This window comes from Oryctolagus cuniculus, chromosome 1 (assembly GCF_964237555.1).
Source record: "Oryctolagus cuniculus chromosome 1, mOryCun1.1, whole genome shotgun sequence".
Taxonomy (NCBI): domain Eukaryota; kingdom Metazoa; phylum Chordata; class Mammalia; order Lagomorpha; family Leporidae; genus Oryctolagus; species Oryctolagus cuniculus.
The window spans coordinates 234,593,892-234,620,179 of record NC_091432.1 but is presented as its reverse complement, the minus strand read 5'-3'; the positions used below and the strand labels follow the sequence as shown (position 1 = coordinate 234,620,179).

The window sequence follows — 26,288 nt, the reverse complement described above, 5'->3', positions numbered from 1 at the left end:
GCTCAGTTACTGTCAGCCTGTTCATGTTGTTTTCCTAAGTCACGTGTGACGCTGCTGTGTGTGTCAAGGTTTTTAATAGTGTTTATTCAGGCTTACTGTATTTCAGATATGATTTTGAGTGGTCCATACGTTACCTAATTTAAACCTTGGCGTGATTTTGTGGCAGGTGGTATGGATATTTGATAGTTGAGGAAATGGAGTCAGAAGACTTGCATGTTTCTCAGTTCCCCAGACACTGGTGTATAGCACCTGCAGGGTGTGTGTAGTCATCGCGGCTTCAGCTTCCTTCTGCTTACAAAATGACTCGGAATACTTCCACGTTCAAACTTTGTGGAAACTCACAGGAAGAACTGCAGTAGGGAACAATGGTCTCCCTCCTGGTCGCAGTTGCTAACACTGTTCCATTTTGTATCACTTGCTCTCAATTAAATGTGATTTTTTTCTTAGCTATTTGAAAGCTACATGAAGTTCCACCTTGAACCTTTACCCCTAAATGCTTCAGTGTGTATTTCTCAAGAGTAAAGATACTCTCTCTGATAACCAGGGAACATTGGTGCCATGCTATCCATCTTGCGGTTTTGTTAGGAGAGCCAGTGCCCTCCAGTCTTCAGGCTAGGACCATGTTCAACATTTGGTTGTCATGTTGCTTTAGTCCTGTTTAGTCTGGGACATTTCTCTGTCTTTTACAATCACTGGATTTCTGAAGAAAACAGTCTTTGTGTCTTTTAGAGACAGTGCTGCTCCTGTGGGTTGGCTGTCACTTCTGCATGAGGGCATCACCTGTGTATGCCCAGGCGTGTAACTACGAGACATTGTGTTCTCAAGGTGACATGCGTAGAGGCACAGTGCTTTGCTCCCACCAGTGATGTTTTGATTATCTAGTCAAAGTGTTGTCAACTTTTTCTGCTGGATGCTTCTTTTTAGGTGTTTTTTTGTTTGTTTGTTTTTTTTTTTTTTTTTTTAAGATTTTATGTATTTGGAAGGCAGAGTAACAGAGATGCAGAAGCAGAGGCAAAGAGAGAGGTCTTCCATCTGCTGGTTCACTCCCCAGATGGTACCAACAGCCAGAGCTGGGCCAATCTGAATGCAGGAGCAGGAGCTTCCCCCGGGTCTCCCACGTGGGTGCAGGGACCCAAGGACTTGGGCCATCTTCTACTGCTTCCCCAGGCCACAGCAGAGAGCTGGATTGGAAGTGGAGCAGCTGGGTCTTGAACCGGTGCGCATATGGGATGCTGGTGCTTCAGGCCAGGGTGTTAACCCGCTGTGTCACAGTGCCGGCCCTTCAAACTTTTTGACAATAACTTAAAGTAAAAAAATTTTCATTGAATACTCACATGCATATGTAATACTCACAAAACAGTACTTAGGAAGGCTGCATTCTGGTACTTTTCAGTTGTATTTTATTTAGTTTTTTGAAGACTGATTAATTAATAGTATCCAAGAAATTTCAAATAATTTCTTTATCCTATCATACCGTCATTTGTTTACTTATTTTTTAAAGATTCACTTATTTCTTTGAAAGGCACAGTGACAGAGACAGGGAGAGGCAGAGAGAGAGATCAGTCTTCTGGCCTCTGATTCACCCCCAGATGGCCTCTACAGCTGGGGCTGGGGTCCTGCAGGTCCATCTGGGCCTCCCGTGTGGGCGGTGGGGTCTAAGTACCTGGGCCGTCGTCCCCGGCTTTGCCGGGCGTGTCAGTGGGAAGCTGGGCCTGAAGTAGAGCAGCCAGCGTTGCAGGTGGCAGCCTGACGTGCTGTGCCTCCCGACTGTTGTTCAGAAGTGACTGATTTCCTTGGAGATTCCTCCTCATGATTTCTTTGCCTTTTTAAACATTGTTGTAGAAAATTGCAAGCAAGGGGCCAGCACTGTGGTGTGGCAGGGTAAACTGCCACCTGCAGTGCTGACATCCCGTACCTGTTTGAGCCTCGGCTCCTTCACTTCCAGTCCAGCTCCCTGCTGATGCACCTGGGAAAGCAGCAGAGGACGGCTCCAGTACCTGGGCCCCTGCACCCGCGTGGGAGACCCGGAGGAAGCTCCTGGCGTTGGATCAGCCCAGTTCCGGGCGTTATAGCCGTTCCTGGGGAGAACCAGCGGGTGGAAGACCTCTGTCTCCCTCTGCCCCCTCCCTTTCCTGCTATCTAACTCTGCCTTTCAAGTAAAAAATCTTAAAAAAATAAAGCGAGGGGACAGCACAGTGGCGTAGCAGGTAAAGCCGCTGCCTGCAGTGCCAGCATCCCATATGGGCACCGGTTCGAGTCCTGGCTGCTCCACTTCTGATCCAGCTCTCTGCTGTGGCCTGGGAAAGCAGTGGAGGATGGCCCAAGTCCTTGGCCCCCTGCACCCACATGGGAGACACAGAGGAAGCTCCTGGCTCCTGGCTTCGGATCAGCACAGCCGCGGCCGTTGCAGAGTGAACCAGCGGATGGAAGACTTCTCTCTCTCTGCCTGTCCTCTCTGTGTAACTCTGACTTTCAAATGAATAAATCTTAAAAAAAAAATGAGAAAAAGGTATTTATTTATTTGAAAGGCAGAGGTACAGTGAGGCAAAGGGAGAGGGAGAGAAAGGTCTCCATCTGCTGGTTCACTCCCCTGAAGGCTGCAGTAGCCAGAGCTGTGCCAATCCAAAGCCAGGAACCAGGAGTTCCTTCTGGGTTTCCAGCGTGGGTGCAGGGCCCAAGGACTTAGGCCCTCTTCTACTGCTTTCCCAGGCCGTAGCAGAGAGCTAGACTGGAAGAGGTGCCACAGTGCCAGCCCCAAATAATTAAATCTTAAAAAAGTGAAAGACATTCTTGAAAGAAAATTGCAAGCATTCCAAAGTAGAGAGTAGTATAGTAAACCTCCAGAAATCTGTGAGTCAGCTTTATCAGTTAGCAATACATGGTCACCTAATCCCCTTTGGAGTAGTTTAGAGAAAATTCTAGACATTTGATCTGTAAACTATTTCAGTATGTTTCTAAACAATAAGGACTTAAAAAGATACCATTATCTTTAAAATAGCCATTCCACATTAATACCAGCCTTCTGTCAGTGTTTAAATGAATGAAGTGATTGTCTCATATGCGATCTGTTGGGGCTAGTTCAAATCAGGATTAAAGATTGTGCATCACATTGATTACTGTCTCTTATGAGTCTTATTTATTTACTTTTTAAAGATTTATTTATTAGAGAGCGAGCTTCCATCTGCTGTATCACTCTCCAGGTGGTCACACGGCCAGTGCTGAGCCAGACTGAAGCCAGGAGCTTCATGCGGGTCTCCCATGGGGTGGCAGTGACCCACGCACTTGTGCGTTTTCTGCTCTTCCCAGGCCGTTATCAGGGACCTGTTTTGGAAGTGGAGCATGTGGGACTCGAGCCTGTTGCCCTTATGAGGTGCCGATACCACGGGCGACAGCTGTACTTACTGCACCACAGTTCTTGCCTGGCTGATGTGGCTGTTACATGTCCAGAGACTCCTGTCCGCTTCCCCCTGCTGTCGCTGTATGTAGTAATGAACATGCTGTCTTACACGTTTAGGTTCGTCGTTGGGCTATCCTGACTGCAAGAAACTTGGGGAAAGTGGACAGAGATGATTACTACGACTTACAGGAGGTCCTGACTTGCCTTTTTAAAGTCATTGAATTGGGGCTTTTAGAAAGTCCAGACATTTATACTTCTTCTGTTCTGGAAAAGGGTAAACTGATTCTCCTGCCTTCACACATGTATGATACAACCAACTACAAAAACTATTGGCTGGGTGAGTGTTATTCCTACTCTGAGAGTTAGAATCTTCCTGTAGTTCTTAGGAGTGTTCTGAAAAGGGAATAATTTGTTGAGACTTTCAAAATAAAAGATTTCATAGTTCTTAATTCTTGTTACATTAATTGACCTGTTACATGTCCTGCTGATGACTTATCCTAGAAACTTTCTGAAGAAGGGAAACATTCGAAACACTGGCACAGGAATCTTCTGTTGAAACAATGTTAGAAGGAGCAAAATAGTAGTGTGACAGTTGATGCCAGTAAAGTTTAATTGTTAAAACCACTCTTCAATGAGTAGAGATATTAGTGTCCTTTACAAATTCTTCTTATATTGACGCAAAATAGGTCTCCCTTGTTTCAAACTGATTACAGTTTGAGGTCATGTGTCCTGTTAGCCATCACTTCTTGTTTGTAAGTACATCTTAAGACTGAAGTCATCTTAGATTTGATGAAATGCAAGTTACGTGATAATCCAAGCTAGTGTCAACTTTCCCTTTTACATTGGAATCCCCCCCTTTGCTTGGGAGCTTTGTAAGTGTCTCAGAGCTCAGTGTTTGAGGAACTGGATTCAGTTTGGCTCCATGTCCCGCCTTGTTTTCTCCTGCCCCCTTAATCAGAATGCGTTGCAGTTGTGTGCTTCATGAGCTGAGGGAGTTGTGAATGATCTTGCAGGTATTTGCATGTTGCTGACCATTCTCGAGGAGCAGGCCATGGACTCGCTGCTGCTGGGCTCAGATAAACAAAATGATTTTATGCGATCGATACTTCACACCATGGAGGGGCAGTCGGACGGTAATGAAGTTTGCTTGCTGTGTGTTTTGAGCGCTGTGAGGATGCACGTTTAGAATGCTCACGGCGCTGTTGGAATTGAGGTGTATTGTGTGAAGAAAAATAATTTTTTTTAATGACTTAGGGCACACATTCAGACTTTACAAAGAACCATTGAAGTTTAATTCAGGGGCCGGTGCTGAGGCATAGTAGGTTAATCCTCTGCCTGCAGTGCCAGCATCCCATATGGGCTCCAGTTCATATCCCGGCTGCTCCTCTTCTGGTCCAGATCCCTGCTGTGGCCCGGGAAAGCAGTGGAAGATGGCCCAAGTCCTTGGGCTCCTGCACCCAGATGGGAGACCCAGAATAAGCTCCTGGCTCTTGGCTTCAGATCAGCCTCGTTCCGGCCGTTGCGGCCATCTGGGGAGTGAACCAGCAGGTGGAAGACTCCTCTCTCTGTTAGGCTGTCTCTGTAACTCTACCTCTCAAACAAATAAGTAAATCGTAAACAAAAAAAGAGTTGAATTCAGTACCTTCCTTTCATAGAGGAACATACTGAAGCCTAGGGAAGTTGACATTTTCATGTTGCGGGAATGAGCAGCTGAATGAAAGCCGGAGCCCGTGGAGCCGACTGTTAACACAGCAGTGGCGTGGTGCGGCTCCGGTGGCCTGCTGCTGCTTTCTGCCATGGTTTCTTGGGTTGCACCAGCCACACGTGGTATTTTAATCAAAGATTTATTTTTTCAGTGCACTAATTGTGTTCCAAGGCTCCGTAGCCACATGTGTCGGGTGTCTTAGCGCAGATAGAGATGTCCCTCATCAGGAATTTCTCTTGGCTGAGTTGCTCTAGGAAGTCCAGGAAACGGGGCCTCACACTGCGGTCATGCTGTTACTCGATCCCCCTCTTCTTGTGCTAATGGTTGTGTCACGGTGTTCATGGAGGACATGCACCGAGATTTGTAATGTGGGAATAGTGATTGGCTGCAGACCAAGCACGCCAGTAACTGTTTCCCTCACTCACTCCTTCCAGCAGCCTGGTTATAGATACAGACTCTGGGATGCTCTAGAAGAAATAGATTGTGGCCAGCGCTGTGGCATAGTGGGTAAAGCTGCCGCCTGCTGCGCCGCATCCCATGTGGGCGCCGGTTTGAGACCTGGCTGCTCCACTTCTGATCCAGCTCTCTGCTGCGGCCTGGGAAAGCACTGGAAGATGGCCCAAGTCGTTAGGCCCCTGCACCCACATAGGAGACTCGAAAGAAGCTCCTGGCTCCTGGCTTTGGATTGGCGCAGCTCTGGCCGTTGCAGCCAATTGGGGACTGAATCAGCGTATGGAAGATTCTCTCTCTCTCTCTCTGCTTCTCTTTCTCTCTCTGTGTAACTCTGACTTTCAAGTAAAATAAATCTTAAAATAGGTTAACCTTATTAGACCTTGGCGCATATATAAAGATTTTATTTATTTGAGAGGTAGAGTTACAGGCAGTGAGAGAGAGAAACAGAGAGGTCTACTGTCCGATGGTTCACTCCCCAGTTGGCCGCAATGGCCGGAGCTGCGCCAATCCAAAGCCAGGAGCCAGGAGCTTCTTCCTGATCTCCCACACAGGTGCAGGGGCCCAAGGACGTGGGCCATCTTCTGCTTTTCCAGGCCACAGCGGAGTTGGATTGGAAGTGGAGCATCCGGGACACAAACTGGTGCCCATATGGGATACCGCCACTGGAGGCAGTGGCTTTACCTGCCGTGCCACAGTGCCAGCCCCCCCCCCCCCCATACCTTCTAAGTGAGATACAGCACCTGCCCTAGAAGAGAACTGGAAGCGAGTAAATGGTTGGGAGATGTTTAATGGAGAAGCAGGCATTTAAGCTGCCCCTTCACGATGGCTCCGATCTTGGTCAGTGAAGCTAATTGTGAAGGCATTGGTGCCTTTGTGGGAACAACCAGAGATCCGCTTCTGGCGTGGATAGTGTGTAATGACGGCAGTATGGATGATAACGTTGGGAAGAAACAATAGAGCAAGGTCCTCTAAGTTCTTGACTGAGCTTTTGAATTTTCTTGGAAGACAGTAAGGAGCTGTGGAAGGTCTCGGGCACTGTCTAGTCCTGCCACTCTGATAGCGGGGAGGGGAGGGCGTGGTGGAGCCGTGAGCTTGCGAGTACCTGATTCCTGATTCGGAAGAAGAGCGAGTGCCAATGCCGTGCTCGGCTGCAGCACCTTGCTTGCTTACGCACTTGCTGTGGAGCCTCTGACGTTAGCTGTTGTGCTAGAGGCCTCCTTAGATCCTTCTCTCCCTCTCTCTCTTTTAAAATTTATTTGAGAGGCAGAGAAAAAGGTCCTCCATCTGCTAGTTCACTCCCCAAATGGCTACAATGGCAGGAGCCGGGCCAATCTGAAGCCAGGAGCCAGGAGCTTCTTCAGGGTCTCCCACGTGGGTGCAGGGGCCCAAGGACCTGGGCCATCCCCCGCTGCCCTCCCAAGCCGTAAGTAGAGAGCTGGATGGGAAGAGGAGCAGCCTAGACACAAACCAGCACCCATATGAGATGCCGGTGCCACAGGCGGAGGCTGAGCCTCCTATGCCACAGTGGGGCTCCAGTCTTTTCTTTTTGCCTTTATTTTCTGTTGTTTGTTGGGAGATGGAAGTTGTGGGACACACTGGAGAGCTTGGTAACGAAGCGTGTTTCGGTATAGCAAACGGTGAGAACTCAGGCTGTGTTTACCTAGACCGTGTTACCTATTAGCAGCTCGTTTCTTTCTTTCTTTCTTCTTTCTTTCTTTCTTTCTTTCTTTCTTTCTTTCTTTCTTTCTTTCTTTCTTTCTTTCTTTCTTTCTTTCTCTCTCTCTCTCTCTCTCTCTCTCTCTCTCTCTCTCTCTCTCTCTTTCTTTCTTTCTTTCTTTCTTTCTTTTGTTTTCTTTTACAAAGCCACCATAGTATTGTTTGAAAAAAAAAAATTTTGAAGATTCTCCAGCTTCTAAAAACTTCTGATTTGGCAGACCTTTACTGCAAATTGCTTGCTATTGGAGGGCCGGCACCGTGGCTCACTTGGTTAATCCTCTGCCTGCGGCGCTGGCATCCCATATGGGCGCCAGGTTCTAGTCCCGGTTGCTCCTCCTCCAGTCCAGCTCTCTGCTGTGGCCCGGGAGGGCAGTGGAGGATGGCCCAAGTGCTTGGGCCCTGCACCCACATGGGAGACCGGGAGGAGGCTCCTGGCTTCGGATCGGCGCAGCGCCTGCCGTAGCAGCCATTTGGGGGGTGAACCAACGGAAGGAAGACCTTTCTCTCCCTCTCTCTCTCTAACTCCGCCTATCAAATTAAAATAAATACGTAAATAAATTGCTATTTTTGCTTTCTTTTAATTCTTTCAGAATTAAGTATACCAAATTCCAAAATTACCATGTTTTCTGATTGTTTGTGACTTAGCAGTTGCTCCGTTGTGTTCCAGATGACAGTGTGGATCCTTTCTGGCCAGCACTGCATTGTTTCATGGTGATTCTGGACCGCCTTGGCTCCAAGGTCTGGGGCCAGCTGATCGATCCTATCGAGGCATTTCAGACCATCATCAACAGTGAGAGCTACAGGAGAGAGATCCAGAACGTACGGAACAGCTCTGCAAGGTTCGTTCGTGTCAGGACCAAAGGAGGACTGTCGCACCTGACGTGACGAGGAGTTTTCTTTCTTTCCCTTCATTTCAGTAATTTCTGTTTGTTTTTAACACTTTAAGGACCAAGTTAGAACCGGAGTCGTATTTGGATGATATGGTGACTTGTAGCCAGATTGTATACAATTATAATCCTGAGAAGACTAAAAAGGTATAAAATACTTAAAACAAATTCACGGATGCTGTAGCCTTTGTGTTGTATACACAGTGTCTCCTGTAGTTAGTTGAACTGCTGGTTTTATGCCCCGTACCTTTTCTGAATCAGCTGCTACAGAGAGGCCTCTGACGAACAGGCTGTGCTGGGCGTGGGGCGAGGGGATGGAGTCTGCACCTTGCACGGTTGGGAAACGTAGTTTGAGTGCATTTGGAGAAATGTGGAAAGTGTATGGGTAAGGGAGGAGATAAGTGGCATGGAGAGAAATCAAACCAGCTGATGGAAAGAAGGCCACAGGGTGTGAGTGTGGAGTAAATTTGGCCTTCATCAGACTTTAACATCAAGACCAACAGATGTCTTTTTTTCCCTTGGGAATTAGATATATTAAAAAGAACTTCAAAAAATAAATAGAAAAGCTTGAGAAGTATATTTTCTTACACCTTGGGGGTAAACCTATAATGAATGCTATTTGTTTATCTAAACGTCGGTATCTCTTTCATTTTAGGATGCAGGGTGGAGATCAGCCATCTGCCCAGATTATTGTCCTAACATGTATGAAGAAATGGAAACGTTAGCCAGTGTACTTCAGTCAGACATTGGTCAAGACATGCGTGTTCATAATAGCACGTTTCTGTGGTTCATACCTTTTGTTCAGTCCCTGATGGATCTGAAAGATTTGGGTGTGGCTTACATAGTGGAGGTTATCCATCATCTCTACTCTGAAGTCAAAGATGTCCTCAATCAAACAGATGCTGTGTGTGACAAAGTCACTGAATTTTTTCTTCTAATTTTGGTGTCAGTGATTGAACTGCACAGAAATAAAAAGTGCTTGCATTTGTTGTGGGTGAGTTCCCAGCAGTGGGTGGAAGCCGTCGTGAAGTGCGCCAAGCTCCCTACCGCTGCGTTTGCGCGGAGCTCCGAGAAGTCTTCGGGAAGTGGCTGCAAGGGAGCGGCCGTGGTCTCGTCGCTGGCGTTGCATTCGATGCCGTCTAACTCTGTCCAGCTTGCTTGTGTGCAGCTGATCAGAAGTCTCCTCAGAGAAGGCTATCAGCTTGGGCAGCAGGCCCACTGTAAGCGGTTCTGGGACAAGCTTAATTTGTTCCTTCGGGGAAACTTATCTCTAGGTTGGCAATTGACTAGTCAAGAAACCCATGAGTTGCAAACGTGTTTAAAACAAATTATCAGGAACATAAAATCCAAAGTACCTCCGTGTAGCACTTTTGTGGATCTGACTCCTGCTTGTAAAATCCCTCCTGTATCCTACAAAGAAGAAAGTGACCCAGCAGAGAAGAAACCTAGACATGACACGCATTGTCTGGAAAACTGCAGTCCAGCGTTTTCTAGAGACTCCGTGAAGGCTGATGCACACCAACTGCAAGAGAAGGCACTGGTCCAGGCCGAGGAGGAGGACGTGCAGCAGGGTTGTGTGAAGGGCTGGAAGCCAGGAGGTAATGTGTCAGCCGCGGCGTGCTCGGAGCAGAGCCGTGAAGGCCGTTTCGCTGGAAGGGCTCGAGAGGAGAGCGGAGCAGGTGCAGGGCAGCAGCCGTCTGTGAGGGAGAGCGCCTCGCGCTCGCTGCAGAGTCGCCCGGCCAGCAGTGGTTCCGAAACGGGGTGTGACGGAGGACTGACGTCAGCGTGTGCTTTGACTGATTGTAGCAGTAGTTCTCTGGGAAAAGTGTCTTCTTCAAACGAGGAGGTCTCTCTCAAGGATGACCTTGGTAAAACCTCAAAACCAAAAACCAAGGCACAGAGAGATGAAATCTGTGCCAGGTTGTCACGGGTCATAAGGAAGCAATACAGGAAAACCACCTGTGTCCCTGATGCTGGCAGGTTAGAGGAAAATCCGGCTGTGTCTCACCCTGAGAGCTGCTGTCCAAGGAAAGAGGTGGGAGTTCAGAAAGGGAACGGCTTCATACACAGTCTGTCTCTAGATGCTAATGCTGTTCTGGATCATAATGGAGAACTAAAAAAAAAGTTGAAAACTGAAGAGGTAGATATTTTCTCTTCCCACAAAAGCAGCTGTAAGAGACAGGAAGGTGGTGTTGATGGTGAGGATTTGGTGCCTTGTGCGGAGATGAACAGTGCTTCAGTGAGGGAAACGTGTGCACTTGGAGGTTCTGTGACTGTGCTCGACTCTAGAGACAAGGCTGCGAACAAGAGCGTGGGTCTGCTCTTGTGTGACGTGGCGAGAGGAGAGGCGCCTGGCCTCAGTCCCCGCTCGGACACTCTAACAGATTCTCAGGTAGACCGAGACCTCCACAGACTCTCCTTGATGGCTCAAGCTAGTGTCATCAAGTTTCCATCCGATTCAGTGCAGAAAAACTCATTCCAGCTACAAAGGAAAGCAAAAGATGATAATAAAAGGCATTCTAAAGCCAACCAGGGTAATGCTGAAGACCTCAGCTGTGGACAGGTTATTGTCATTTCAGATTCTGATGATGAAGAGGAAGGAATCCTGGGTTTTGAGAAACACAAGAAACAGAACAAAAAATGCCTTGGGGAAGTGCGTCCAGGGCAGCGAGCTTCGGTCGTCAATACTAACGTGGAAAAAAAGCTAATGGACGAGGAGATGGTGTCCCTCTTAGAGGCCGAAGACAGTGAGTCGCAGTTGTTTGAGTTTGAAAGCTCATCTGAAGTATATTCAGCTTGGCAAGATGGTAAAGCAGAGCCCAAGTCACCTGGAAACGTACTCTCACCCAGTCCACGTGGAAACGTACCCTCACCCAGTCCACGTGGAAACGTACCCTCTCCCAGTCCACGTGGAAACGTACCCTCACCCAGTCCACGTGGAAACGTACCCTCACCCAGTCCACGTGGAAACGTACCCTCTCCCAGTCCCCGTGGAAAGGCCTCTCCCACTCCTGTGACTGACATCACACCTGATTGGTACTTTGACCAGAAGACGAGTGAGCCTGATGCGAACACTAAGGAAGTAGCCAAGGGGGCTGAAGAACGTGCGGAACCGCAGAGCAGTAGTACTTGTGAGGAGCTCTGTGAAGGTGAAGTCAGACCGAAGAGAAAACGATTGGAAAAGCCTGGGGCCGAAGAGCCTGCTAGGCCTTCATCTTCTGTCAGCAGTGAGGACCGGCCTGAGAACCAGAGAGAACCTTCTGGGAGTGCAGACGAGAGAAGCGTAGCTCCCGATTCCAGCGCTGACAGAGCCGCTGCCGTGTCACCCAGGAAATCCCCCAAGCTGCGCACGTACTCAAAGCCCATCAGGAGAGTCCTGCCTTCGATAACGTCTAAGAAAACACCTTCAAGTGCCAGAAGAGGGCAGAATAAAAGTCTGAATTACCTAAGTTGTAGGACGACGCCTGCGATTGTGCCACCAAAGAAGTTTCGCCAGTGTCCTGAGCCGACTTCAACAGTTGAGAAGCTGGGTCTGAAAAAGGCCCCTCGAAAGGCTTTTGATTTATCCCAGCGAAGCTTGGATTATTTAGTTCAGTTACGTGATCACGGCAAAACTGTTGGAGTCGTCGATACACGAAAAAGGAGTAAACTAATTTCTCCTCAGACACTTTCCGTAAGAAATAACAAGAAGCTGCTGATAAGTCAGGATGCTCAGTTGCGGAGGCAGCTGAGACCCAGATCACGGCAGAACGCACACCGGCTTTTTGATTGTCAGACTGTGGCTGCTGCCAGTGCAGAGCCGCGCACGGCACAGGCGTCGGCGTCTGTGCCCGAGTCTGGGAGGTCAGATTGTAAGAAGGGTGGGATGGAGGTACTTGCCGACAGTCGTGGGAAGCAGTTAATAAAGTGCGTGCCACCTGAACCAGAAACCATGAAAGCAAATTCTATTTCTCAAGTGGCTGGTGACGCTGGTCTTTTGAACCAGAGTGATTCTGTGGCATTAGATGGAAGAACACCAACTGACTTAATTACTTCCACTTCAGAAGACCCGTTCCCTTGGGGTGGAGGCGGTTCCGCGGCTCGTCCTGCCGAGGGGGCAGCTTTGACTGAGGCAGGGCCTGAGTCTGGCAGTGACACAGACGACGAGAGCTTATTTTTAACACAGAACGACCCTGAAGATATGGATCTGTGTTCACAAATGGAGACTTACAACGATGAACTAATTGAAGTAGGTCATGGGAAGGTAGCAGACGCTGCTCTCAGTTGGCCGCAGTCGAAATGTTTGCGTGACACGAAGTGCAAGGACCAGGATTGTGTTGAGGCCATGAAAAGCGCTGGTGACTACTGCGCGAGCCATTCGGAAGCTGAAGTTGCGGATGAAGCTGTGTTCCGTAAGCCTGGCTTGCCTCCTTCTGCAGCCAAGCCTTTGCGACCTTCCACTACTAAGGTTTTTAGCTCAAGCAGCACGTCGCGAATTGCTAATTTTTCCAGGTCCTTGGAGAACGCTTCAGCACTTACATCAGCTCTGAAAAACAAGTCCAGTGGGACGCAGTCTGTTTTGAAAGGACCACAGCCGGTGCCCCTGGTACTGCCAGAGCCGGTGGGGGAAGGGAAGGGATTGTGCAGTGTCCTTCCTCAGCCTCCAGCTAATCCCAGCAGGCAGCGGCACACACTTCCGTTTGGGGAAAGCAAGTCTCTCTTCTCCGCTTCCTCTCCAGTAAACGCCCCCTTGTCGGCACAGTCTCTGTCTGACACCTTTGTTAAAGAGGTCCTAACGTGGAAATACGACATGTTCTTGAACTTCGATCAGTGTGGGCCCCCGGCAAGCCTCTGTCAGTCCATCTCACGACCCGTGCCCGTCAGATTTCAAGACTGCGGAGACTATTTTAATGTGTTTTTCCCTTTGGTGATGTTGAATACTTTTGAAACAGTAAGTACAGTTCACTTGTCTGTCTCTCGAGACTTCTCAAGGTGGAGCTCTTAGTGACCATGGATGTTAAGGTGCAGTTGGAGTAATGAGCCTTTCTGATTTTATATTGAACAGACATTTGTGCAGCCACACCGTTCTAGATGGTGGTGACACACCTTTTTTTTTTTTTCTTTTTTAAAGATTGATTTATTTGAAAGGCAGCCAGGAGCTTCTTCAAGTCTCCCTCATGGGTGCGGGGGCCCGATCTCCTGGGCCATCCTCCACTGCTCTCCCAGGCATAGTAGCAGGCAGCTGGATTGGAAGTGGAGTAGCTGGGACTTGAACCAGTGCCTATATGGGATGCCAGTGCTGCAGGCCGAGGCTTTAACTTGCTGAGCCACGGCACCGGCCCTTTTTTCTGTTCATTTTGATATCTGTACTTTTTTTTCCCCTTAACATTTATTTATTTATTTCAAAGTCATAGCTATACACAGAGAGCAGGAGGGGCAGAGAGAGGGAGAAGGAGGTCTTCCATCCGCTGGTTCACTCCCCAGTTGGCCACAACAGCCAGAGCTGTGCCAATTCGAAGCCAGGAGCCAGGAGCTTCTGGGTCTCCTGCAGGGGCCCAAGCACTTGAGCCATCCTCCACTGCTTTCCCAGTCCACTGCAGAGAGCTGGATCAGAAGTGGAGCAGCCGGGACTAGAACCGGCGCCCATATGGGATGGCAGCACTGGAGGCAGTGGCTTTACCCACTATGCCACAGCACCAGCCCTATACTTCCTTAATTCCTTTTTTCAGATGGCTGATGATTTCTGGTAGCTGAACAGTGGATTGGAGCATTATTCATAGTAGCCAAAATACGAACACAGCCTATTGTCGATCAGCGGATTAATGGATAAACAAAATGTGGTCTATCCATATAATATAACTCAGCCGTACAAAGAAGTGACGTTTGGGTACATGTTCATTGATGAATGTTGAAAACATTATGCTAAGTAAAACAAGTCAGTTACAGAAGGTCAAATTTTCCATGATTCCATTTATGTGTGTTACCAGAGTAGACAGATCTGTATAGACAGTAAGTGGAGTAGTAGTTGCCATGGGATGGGCGGGATGGGAGGAGGGGGAGTTGGGACTGCTAATAATAGGCTGTGGGGTTCTGGGGGGATGGGAATGTGGGGTTAGGTAGTGGTGATAGTCACCCAGCACAGGCGACCAAGCCGTAGGACTCTGGCGTGTCCTGTGACCTGTGTGTCCTGACAGGGTCAACTTGAGAAGCAGCAGGGTGAAAGAGGCTTGGGACACAGATGAAATTCTAATACATTCCTACAGAAACGACCGACCTAGGTGACTGTACCGTGGGAGTCAGATGGATACGAGGGATGCCATCGCATGATCTACTTCAACTTTAGTTTTATTTTTTTTCCTTTTTAAAAAATTATTTTGAAGATTTATTTATTTATTTGAAAGGCAGATTGGGGTAGGCGCTGTGGCATAGGGGGTAAAGCCACTGCCTGCAGTGCCAGCATCCCACATGGGCACCACTTTGAGTCCCACCTGCTCCACTTTCGATCCAGCTCTCTGCTGTGGCTGGGAAAGCAGCAGAAGGTGGCCTAGGTCCTTGGGCCCCTGCGCTCGCATATGGGAAGACCCAGAAGAAGCTCCTGGCTTCGGATCAGCGCAGCTCCAGCCGTTGCAGCCTTTTGTGGGGGTGAACCAGCAGATAGAAGACCTCACGCATGCTTGCTCGCTCGCTCGCTCTCTTTCTCTGCCTCTGCCTCTCTGTAACTCTAACTTGCAAAGAAATAAATCTTAAAGAAAGGCAGAGTTAGAAGGAAAAACAGAAATCTTCATCCACTGGTTCACTCCCCAAATGGTTGCAACAGCTAGGGCTGGGCCAGGCTGAAGCCAGGAGCCTGGAACTTCATCTGGGTCTCTCACATGGGACTTACACGGTACCCTGTGGGATGCCAGCATCGCAGGCAGTGGCTTTAGCTGCTGCACCACAATCTCGGCGCCTAGTTTTATTTTTTCAATTTATATTTTATTTATTTGAGAGGTAGAGAGTTACAGAGAGGGAGAAACAAAGTTCTTCCATTCACCAATTTATTCCCCAAAAGTGTACAGTGGCCAGAGCTGGGCCGATCCGAAGCCAGGATCCTCCTCCGGGTCTCCCATGCGAGTGCAGGGGCCCTCGCACCTGGGCCAACCTCTACTGCTTTCCCAGGCCACAGCAGAAAGCTGGATCAGAAGAGGACCAGCTGGGACTAGAACCAGTGCCCGCATGGATTGCCGGTGCCACAGGTGGAGGATTAAGCTGCGCCACTGCGCTGGCTCCAGTTTTATTCTGTATGTTAAGATATTGCACTTAGGTGCAGTTATAATCCATTTTGTTTTATATGTAAGCTTTTAAAAATACCAGAATATCTGAATGGAAGAGTGGGCCTCACCCCTACCCATATGTCAGTATTGGTTTTTTTTTTTTTTTTTTTTTTTTTTTTTTTAAGATTTATTTATTTGGAAATAAAGGCAAATTTACAGAGAGGAGAGGCAGAGAGAAGGAGGGGGGTCTTCCATCCCCTGAATCAGTCCTCAAATAGCCACAACAGCCAGAGCTGCGCTGATCTGAAGCCAGGAGCTTCCTCCAGGTCTCCCACGCGGGTGCAGGGGCCCAAGGACTTGGGCCATCTTCCACTGCTTTCCCAGGCCACAGCAGGGAGCTGGATCAGAAGTGGAGCAGCCGGACTCAAACCAGTGCCCATATGGGATGCGGCACTGCAGGTGGCGGCTTCACCTGCTACACCACAGCGCCGGCCCCTGTATGTCAGTATTTCTAGTCTTGTTTATTAAGTCAGACTTCCCAAAGAATGCTCACTAGTTTCATCTGGGAAGTGTATCCTGGCTGGAAGTTGCGTGTGGGAAGAGGGCTAGGCTGAAGCTAGGGGACACAGGAGCGCCCTAGAGTGCGGCGCAGAAGCGTGCGCTGGATTTCCCCTGTGGCGTCCTTGTCCTTTCTGCTGTCCCTATATCAGAGGGTCTTAGCCTCTTTGGAGACCTGATCTTGGTCGTTTTATTTGCTTGGATTAGGGAATGTTAGTCTCCCCTCAGCCACCCTCCTGGAGAGAATGTTGAAAGATTATGCTAAGTAAAAGAAGTCGGGTCTGGGGGTTCCCGTGCAGAGGTGCGACACCAAGGTCTTTAGCAGGCGGTGGTCTCACTGGGATCATTGCCTGCGTAAGGATCCCCATCGTTCTGACGCGCTTTGATGCAACTCAGTGTTCACTTGGTGTGGACTCCTGCTGTGAACATTTGATTGGTTCTGTTTAGAACATGAAGCATAGTATTTGATTATCCAGCTAATTATTACAAGTGGGATATAACGATGTTTTATGAAATCACACATCAGCACGAAAGATAAATGAGAACAAATTTGGCTTTTTTTTTTTTTTTTTTTTTAGATATATTTGTTGGAGAGGCAGAGTTAGGCAGAGAGAGGAGAGGCAGAGAGAGATCTTCCATCCACTAGTTCACTCCCCAGATGGCCGCAACAGCTGTGCCGATCCAAAGCCAGGAGCTTTTTCCAGCTCTCTCACGCAGGTGCAGGGGCCCACGAACTTGGGGCATCTTCTGCTTTCCCAGGCCACAGCAGAGAGCTGGATTGAAGTGGAGCAGCCGGGACTCAAACCGGCACCCATATGGGATGCCAGTACTGCAGGCAGTGGCTTTATACGCTAGGCTACAGTGTCAGCCCCGAATTCAGCTTTTCAAGATTTCAAAATGCTGAGTCTTGTATACCAACATGGCTGGTAGAAGGAATATTTCTTTTGTGTCCCCCTCCCCAAGATTTATTGATTTATTTGAAAGGCAGCATGACAGAGGGAGAGACAGAGAGAGAGAGAGAGAGAGAGAGAGAGCGAGCTTCCATCTGCTGGTTCCCTCTCCAAAGGGCTGCTGCATCCAGGGGTGCAAAACAAATGAATAAAGGTGCTTGCCAAAACGATGCACTGTTTACCTAATTCACACTTTTCTGTGTTAAATGCAAGGGTTAAAAAACCAAATACTAGGGGGCCAGCACAGTGACACCAGAATCCTGACAGTGCCAGTTGGAGCCTGGCTATTCCACTTCCGATTCAGCTCCCTGCTAATGTTCCTGGGAAAACTGGATGACAGCCCAAGGGCTTGGGTTCCTGCCAGCCACGTGGGAGACAAGGACAAAGCGTTCTTGTTTCCTGACTTCCTCCCTACCTCTACTCACCAGCCTGGCTCCGAAAGCTAGGTGGTGGTCGATTAGCCCTTTGTTCCCCCGGTATGCGTTCCCAGCCACTGTTCTAGTACCCTGATGAGTGTGAGTTCAGATGGGGAGGCTGCACTCTGCTGGCGAGAAGTCACTGAAAGGGAAGAGAGACGAAACTAGAGCAGGTGAGGCAGAATCAGGGGACAGTCAGCGAAGCTGCAGTCTTGGTCAGAGATGGTAGAGAACACAGGAAAGTGAAGCAGGAGGGAGAGACCGCAGGAGGGTGGGGTTGTGCAAGTGCGCGAGTTGCAGCGAAGAGCTCTGCTCCTGATGTGGGTAGCGCCTGGGTAGAAGGAAATAAACTAGAAAACCAGAGCAAATCTCTCATGGAGTGCCAGGGGGGATAGAGTGGAAAAGACGCATAGAGTAGGTTGGCAAAGAAGTGCCAGTATACAGGTCAGGAAAAACGCCGCACTAGTTAATGGAAATTAAAACGGAGAAATTTCCAGCACTAGAGAAGAAGTTGAGGATCGAGGCTGCGAGGGACTGGCTGTCCCTGCACAGGTGTGCGCGCGCAGTCAGGTTGAGGCCTGGTGGTATCACTGGTGCAGCAATGCAGCTGTTGATTTTAGAGCTTAAACTGCAATACCAAGGGTAGTGCTGGACAGTTTAATTAAGCTGTCAGAATAATCATTTGTATGCTGGGAGTCTAGGTTCTGCATTTTGTTTTTGTTAACTTTGAAAAATACTGCTATTTAGCATAACTCTGCAAATTGTTTTGGCTTTGTCAGTTTGCTTTTTTGCTTTCTACAGGTGGCACAGGAATGGATGAACTCTCCAAATAAAGAGAATTTCTATCAGTTGCATTTGCGAAAATTTCCTGCCGATTATAAAAAATACTGGGAGTTCGTGGGTGAGTGCTTTCTTTTTTAAGCAGCTTGGAATATATGGTACAATAATTTTTTAAAAGCATTTTATTTATTTGAAAGGCAGTGCTACAGAGGAGAGAGAGACAGAGAGAATGGTCTTCCATCCACTGGTTCATCCCAAATGTCTGCAACAGCCAGGCTGAAGCTAAGATCCAGGAGTTTAATCTGGATCTCCCATGTGGATCCAGAGGCCCAAGCACTTAGGCCATCTTCCACTGCTTTCCCAGGCCATAAGCAGAGAGCTGGATCAGAAGAAGAACAGCCAGGACACAAACCAGTGCCCATATGGGATGCTGGTGCCACGGGCAGAGGCTGTGCCTACTAAGCCACAGCACCAGCCCCAAGACAATATTTGGGGTGTCTGTTTACAAGGAGTCATTGTTATTTGAATTTCCCAGAACATAGGTATTTTTTTTAAGATGAATATATTGGAAAGTCAGAGTCAGAGAGGGTGAGGCAGAGAGAGAGAGAAAGATATCTTTCATCTGCTGGTTCACTCCCCAGATGCTGAGAGCTGCTTCAGGTCCCCCAAGTGGCTGGCGGGGGCCCAAACACTTGGGCCATCTTCCGTTGCTTTTCCTAGGCTGTTAGCAGGGAGCTGGGTCAGAGCTGGAACAGCAGGGACACAGCAGGTGCCCATGTGGGATGCTGTCCTCTCAGGTGGTGGCTTCCCTCCTGTGCCACAACACTGGCCCCAGAACATAGGTTTTCTAAGCTAAGGTTTGCAGCATCTTACAAGAATCAAGTATGTTTAAAGTCTTAGTAAGAATGAATGCTGGGACAGTTAATGAGAATTATGAAATAGGCTTGTCATACCCCCCTTCTTCGTATTTCCTCTTCCTGAGTCAGCGTGGTTCTAGCAAATCCTCCTCCTCCACCAGCCCTGGTGGAGAAAGTCCCCGACGTCACTGCCTAACCTCCACGAGTGATGACTTGGCGGGAGGACTCGCAGGACCAGCATGTTGTCAGAGCATCGCTGTGATCTGTCACAGGGAAAGAAAGCAGAAGGAGCAAAAGCTAAAGTGACCCGGACAGCATCTGGCAGAAATCAGGCCCAGTCTGCAAGGCTCCTGTCCTGGGGGACACTCAGGAAGCGTTTGGTTCTCCCAGCAGCAAGTTGCTAGGATAGCCTGTGGCATGTTGTCTGCTACAAGCAGTCTTCAGGGGCCGGCGCTGTGGCGCAGCAGGTTAACACCTTGGCCTGAAGCGGCGGCATCCCGTATGGGTACGGGTTCGAGACCTGGCTGCTCCGCTTCCTGTCCAGCTCTCTGCTGTGGCCTGGGAAAGCAGTGGAGGATGGCCCAAGTCCTTGGGCCTCTGCACCCACGTGGGAGCCGGCAGGAAGCTCCTGGCTCCTGGCTTCGGACCGGCGCAGCTCCGGCCGTTGCAGCCAACTGGGGAGTGAACCATCAGATGGAAGACCTCTCTCTCTCTCTCTCTGCCTCTCCCCTCTCTGTATAACTCTGACTTCCAAATAAATAAATAAATCTTAAAAAAAAAAAAAAAAAAAAAAGCCTTCAGAGACTCCGCACCCAGGGCAGCCTCCCGGGAAGAGCACAGGGCCTGGGCTCAGCCTCGAGTCAGTGTGCCGCTCGTCCAGGGAGTGAGAACTGACGGAAATGTGAAGTTCCAAACACCAGCCATGGCCCACCCTGCCAGCAGGCAAGGAGAGCAAGTCTGCTGTATTCTTCACGTGATCCTAGGAACTATGCTGCTGTGGTCATTATACATCTCTTAGTGCCTTTTTTTTTTTTTTTTAAGATTTTTTTTATCTATTTGACAGGTAGAGTTACAGATAGTGAGAGAGAGAAAGGTCTTCCTTCCATTGGTTCACCCCCTAAATGGCCGCTACAGCCGGTGCTGTGCTGATCCGAAGCCAGGAGCCAGGTGTTTCCTCCTGGTCTCCCATGCAGGTGCAGGGGCCATCCTCCACTGCCCTCCCGGGCCACAGCAGAGAGCTGGGCTGGAAGAGGAGCAACTGGGTCTAGAACCCAGCACCCATATGGCATGCCGGCGCCACAGGCGGAGGATTAGCCAAGTGAGCCATGGCGCTGGGCCCACTCTTAGTGCTTTTGTGAGAGTATTCTTGTAGAGTCTGTGTCCAGAAGTGGATCATGCAGTCTTTTTCTTTCTTCTTCTTCTTCTTCTTCTTTTTTTTTTTTTTTTTTAATATTTACTTATTTGAAAGAGTTACAGAGAAAGAAAGAGAGAAAGAGTGAGCTTCCATCTACTGATTCACTCCCCAAATTGTCACAATGGCCAGAACTGGGCTGGTCCAGATCCAGGAGCTTATTCTGGGTCTTGCACATGGGTGCAGGGGCCCAAGCACTTGATCTGTCCTCTGCTGCTTTCCCAGGTGTGTTAGCAGGGAGCTGGATCAGAAGTGGAGCAGTCATCACTCACGTGGGATGCCAGCACTGCAGGCAGCAGCTTAACCCACAACGCTGTAACACAGTTCCTCATTTTAATATTTTTTTTAAATGCACTAGTTCATGTGTCTTTTTTTTTTTTTTTAACTTTTTTTTTTAAAGAAGATTTATTTGAAAGGCAGAATTACAGAGAATGAGGCAGAGAGAGAGAGGTCTTCAGTCTGCTAGTTCACTCTCCAAATGGCCATAATAGCTGGAGCTGGGTTGATCCGAAGCCAGGAGCCTGGAGTTTCTTCTGGATCTCCCAAGTGGGTGCAGGGGCCCAAGCACTTGGGCCATCTTCTGCTTTCTCAGGCCACAGCAGAGAGCTGGATTGAAAGTGGTGGCCAGCGCCATGGCTCACTAGGCTAACCCTCCGCCTTGTGGCGCTGGCACACAAGGTTCTAGTCCCGGTCGGGGCACTGGATTCTGTCCCGGTTGCCCCTCTTCCAGGCCAGCTCTCTGCTGTGGCCCGGGAGTGCGGTGGAGGATGGCCCAAGTGCTTGGGCCCTGCACCCCATGGGAGACCAGGAGAAGCTCCTGCCATCAGATCAGCGCGGTGCGGCGTCCGCGGCGGCCATTAGAGGGTGAACCAACAGCAAAAGGAAGACCTTTCTCTCTGTCTCTCTCTCTCTCTCTCTCTCACTGTCCACTCTGCCTGCCAAACAAACAAACAAAAAAAACACATGGTATCTTTTAGTTGAAGATGGTATTTCAAAAATAGTGATATTCTGTTAAGTAATATGCCTAAACAGAAATTCAGGAAGGTTGAAAACAATTGGAAAAAAACCTTTAAGTTGCAAGGCCAGCTAAGAACTTGTTTAATCATGTTAATACCAGACTAAAAAGTCACTAAGGCAGAAAGCATGATTGAGATTACAAAGGTAATATTTCATATTTCAGTTTAATAGAAGATAGACAGTTCTGAATGCATATGTACATGATACACAAAGACAAGACTGATAGAACTAGGATGTACTTTAAAAATTAGTTATTGGGCGAGCCAGAGAGCTCGCTAAGTCCCACTAAGTCACTCCTTCAGTGCCTGCAACAGCTGGCTCTGGGCCGTGTGGGAGCTGGACGTCAGGAGTTCCCTCCAGGCCTCGCCCGTGGGTTGCAGGAGCCCAGTTCCTTGAGCCGTTACCATCGCCTGCCAGGATCTGCCTTAGCAGAAAACTGGAGTCGGGAGCCAGAGCTGGGAGTGGGGTACACGGACTCCAGGTGGGAAATTGGCCTGCTCCTGCAGCATTCTTTATAACAAGTGTATGAATTTGAACCATTAAATCAACAATGAATAAATGCAGACCTTAAAATGAAATACAATAGAAGGGCTTGTACCGCGGCTCACTAGGCTAATCCTCCACCTTGCGGCGCCGACACACCGGGTTCTAGTCCCGGTCGGGGCGCCAGATTCTGTCCCAGTTGCCCCTCTTCCAGGCCAGCTCTCTGCTGTGGCCCAGGAGTACAGTGGAGGATGGCCCAGGTGCTTGGGCCCAGCACCCCATGGGAGACCAGGAGAAGCACCTGGCTCCTGCCATTGGATCAGCGCGGTGCGGCGTCCGCGGCGGCCATTAGAGGGTGAACCAACAGCAAAAAGGAAGACCTTTCTCTCTGTCTCTCTCTCACTGTCCACTCTGCCTGTCAAAAAAAAAAAAAAAAAAAAAAAAAGAAATACAGTAGAAACACATGAACCTAACAGGAGTACTTTTAGAACTCACTTACCCTGACTGTATAACCTTAGTGAGATGTATTCTGAAAACTAGGGTAGCAGAGATGTGTTTATGAGATGTGTTGTTGCCTCAGTAATTCTTAACTTGTTTTATGTGTTGTGAGGTAGAACAGGCATGTAGTGAACGGATAGTGGTAGGAACCAAGGTCCTTTAGAGGGGACGAGACAGCGGGGAGGCGCAGTGAAGATCCCTCGGGCGCTGGGTTTGAGTTGGAAGAATTAACTTCATTTTGTAATAACTTCAGACTTTTTTTTGAGATTTCTTTTTTTTTAAGACATTTATTTATTTATTTGGAAGTCAGAATTACACAGAGGAGTGGCAGAGAGAGAGAGAGGTCGTCCATCCACTGGTTCATTCCCCAGTTGGCCACAACAGCCGGAGCTGCACCGATCCGGAGCCAGGAGCTTCCTCCAGGTCTCCCACGCGGGTGCAGGGGCCCAAGCACTTGGCCATCTTCTATTGCTTCCCCAGGCCACAGCAGAGAGCTGGCTCGGAAGTGGAGCAGCCAGGACTTGAACTGGTGCCCATATGGGATGCTGCCACTGTAGGCTACAGCTTTGGTCCCATGAAAATGATTAAAAACCAGAATGGGGCATTTGGCCTAGTGGTTGAGCTGCTGACATCCTACCTCAGAATGCCTGGTGTGATTCCTGTCTGGCTGCGACCACCAGATTCTGGCTAATGCAGACTGCGTGCCAGCGGTGCTGGGCCCCGTGTTGAGGTTCCTGTCATCCGCAGGGAGACTGGAGTAGGTACCGGTGTGGGGAGTGGAGCAGTGGATGGGAGCTTGCTCGCTCTCTGCCTCTCAAGTAGACGCTCAAGGATAGAAAACACATTAGCTGTTCTTCAGTACTGCTAACTTGATCTGTTTGGCTTTGTAGCAGATTTTAAGAAAACTTTTTTTTTTTAAGATTTTTTATTTATTTATTTGAGAGGTAGAGTTACAGAGGGAGAGACAGAGAGAAAGGTCTTCCATCCTTTGGTTCACTCCCCAATGGCTGCAATGGTCAGAGCTGCGCCAATCTGAAGCCAGGAGCCAGGAGCTTCCTCCCAGTCTCCCACGTGGGTGCAGGGGCCCAAGGACTTGTGCCATCTTCTACTGCTGTCCCAGGCCATAGCAGAGAGCTGGGTTGGAAGAGGAGCAGCTGGGACTTGAACCGGAGCCTATATGGGATGCTGGCGCCGCACACAGAGGATTAACCTACACCACAGCGCTGGCCCCAAGAAAACCTTTTTTTCTTCTTCTTCTTCTTCTTCTTCTTCTTCTTCTTCTTCTTTTTTTTTTTTTTAATAATTTTGCTTGAGAGAGTTACAGAAAGAGGGACAGAGACCTTCCATCTACTAGGTCACTCCCCAGATGGCAGCAACAGCCAGTGCTGAGCCAGGCTGAAGTCAGGAACCAGGAAATTCATCTGGGTCTCCCATGTGGGTGGCAGGGGCCCACTTAGCCATTAGTAGGAAGCTGGATCAGAAGCAGAGTTGTGAGGACATGAACCCAGCAGGCGGTGGCTTTACCCACTATTCCACAGTGCTGGCCCCAGAAAACATTTCTTGTATCTTTTTTTTTTTTTTTGACAAGCAGAGTGGACAGTGAGAGAGACAGAGAGAAAGGTCTTCCTTTTGCTGTTGGTTCACCCTCTAATGGCCGCTGTGGCTGGCGCATTGCGCTGATCCGAAGGCAGGAGCCAGGTGCTTCTCCTGGTCTCCCATGCGGGTGCAGGGCCCAAGGACTTGGGCCATCCTCCACTGCACTCCCGGGCCACAGCAGAGAGCTGGCCTGAAAGAGGGGCAACCGGGACAGAATCCGGCGCCCTGACTGGGACTAGAACCTGGTGTGTCAGTACCGCAAGGCGGAGGATTAGCCTAGTGAGCCGCGGCGCCGGCACATTTCTTGTATCTTAACGTGAGAGCTAGAGAGGCAGAGACAGAATGAGCTCTTTTTTGCTGGTTCACTCCCTAAATGCCCACAACAGTTGGAACTGGGTAGGCCAAGACCAGGAGCCAGGAAGTCAATCCAGGTCTCCCACATGGTTGGTAGGGACCCAGCCACTTGAGCTGTGCCCTGCTGTCCCACAAGGGGTGCATGTACAGGAAGCTGGATAGGGAGCTGGCCTGGAGCTCCACGCCGCATGTGTGGAGCTGGGACACAGGTGTCTGAACTGCTAGGCCAAAGGCATGTCCTGATAGTTGAAGTTTTTGATCAAGCAACGTTATCGTGTTTATAAAGTCCACTAGGCTGCATCTTTTTTTTTTTTTTTTTTTTTTTTTTTTTGACAGAGTTAGAAAGGTCTTCCTTCCATTGGTTCACTCCCCAAAATGGCTGCTACGGCCGGCGCTCTGCCGATCCGAAGCCAGGAGCCAGGTGCTTCTCCTGGTCTCCCATGGGGTGCAGGGCCCCAAGCACTTGGGCCATCCTCCACTGCCTTCCCGGGCCACAGCAGAGAGCTGGCCTGGAAGAGGAGCAACTGGGACCGAACCGGTGCCCGAACTGGGACTAGAACCCGGGGTACCGGCGCCGCAGGTGGAGGATTAGCCTAGTGAGCTGCAGCGCCGGCCGGCTGTATACTTTTGAATTTAGTGCAGTGGTTTAATTTCTCTTAAATTAATCTTACTTAAAATAATTCTGTTAGTGTTTTATAAATGCTGACTTGTTTCGTAGTTTATCTAGAGGAATGTGAACTGGCTAAACAGCTTCACCCAAAGGAAAATGATTTGGTGTTTTTGGTTCCTGAACGACTGAATGGAGAGAAGAGAGATGCAGAGAGAAACCGTGTGCAGGATCTCTCTGAATATCATTGCGGCTATGTTCATAAATTTCGTCGCACTTCAGTCAGTAAGTAAATGAATAGTAGGTGATTGAACATTTGTTGGATACAAGCTCATCTTACTTCCCTCTGAACTGTGCCTTCCCAGCCCTGCCTGTGCTGTACACTTAGCAAATAAGCGTTCTCTGTGTTGCTTGCTTGCCATACAGAGTTCCTTTTCTAGCTTTCTAAACTCACATGGAAAAGGCTCCATTTTTATTGCTTTTAGAAGCTTTTTGTAAAATGTCCTCTTTGGTGTACTCCTTCGTTGATCATTGCATTTGTTAAAAAAAAGTGCAAACTCATGTGTTTTGTGGCTAATTACTACTGAGAAGACCAAGCATAAAACTTAGGGTAAGGCGGCTTGAGGAGCCCGCTGCTGCTTCACGTCTGCCCACTGTGTTAGACTTCTCTCCTGAAGGTAGTGCAGCACCCAAGTCCCGTTCCCTTGCGCTGCACAGGCCCTGCTGTGTGTCGCTGGCTCGTCCCGCCTGTGCAGGTTTGTGATCCTCCCCGAGGCCTGAAGCAGTAGGCGTGAGTGCTCGCTCCTCAGAAAGCTGTAGCTCAGGGACATCACTGATCTCCTGAAGGCTTCACCACGTTGAGTGGTCGGCCTGAAAGGTAACACTGCTTCTGTGTGACTGGGAGGTCCACTCTCCTTCACGTCAGCTTGGTTTTGACTTCGTCAGTTACATGAAGAACCCGATCTCACTGTTCTTTCTCCGCCTGCGTCACACCTTGAATGGATCAGCACGCTCGTCAGCCCTGCCCCGGGCTCACGAGCGCAGGGGTGCCCCGGGTGTGTGTGGTCAGGGCAGGAGCCTCCCAACGGGCACGTCTGGCTTACCTGTGATGGTGGCCATTGTGGATGACGTTTGCAGACACGTGTGTCTAGATGATCTTCTGCGCTACTCGTGCGTCAGCACTGTCTGTCTCCGTCTGAGGTCTGTTAGACGCTTTAAACCGGCTGGCCCAACACGGAAGACCTGGTTTTCCGTGTGACATCTGCTCCTCCCTCAGTGTTTGCCATCTCCATGAGTGAGGTCTCCGCTCATCAGCTGCCCAGTCCGGAAACCTTGGGATCATCCATGGCGCGCGCTCTCCCGTACCCCACA

General features: G+C 49.2%; 1 protein-coding gene across 11 annotated transcripts in view; it reads left to right on the top strand.

Moving 5' to 3' along the window:
* Window positions 1–26,288, top strand: part of SETX (senataxin) — a 74,064-nt gene that overhangs the window by 16,457 nt on the left and 31,319 nt on the right. For all 11 annotated transcript variants that reach the window (XM_070058311.1, XM_070058312.1, XM_070058317.1 and 8 more), the window contains 7 exons: window positions 3,515–3,734; window positions 4,411–4,530; window positions 7,939–8,110; window positions 8,218–8,305; window positions 8,814–13,088; window positions 18,116–18,215; window positions 25,029–25,202. In XM_070058311.1, the coding sequence (XP_069914412.1) occupies window positions 3,515–3,734; window positions 4,411–4,530; window positions 7,939–8,110; window positions 8,218–8,305; window positions 8,814–13,088; window positions 18,116–18,215; window positions 25,029–25,202 (5,149 nt within the window). The remainder of the gene's footprint in view (window positions 1–3,514; window positions 3,735–4,410; window positions 4,531–7,938; window positions 8,111–8,217; window positions 8,306–8,813; window positions 13,089–18,115; window positions 18,216–25,028; window positions 25,203–26,288) is intronic.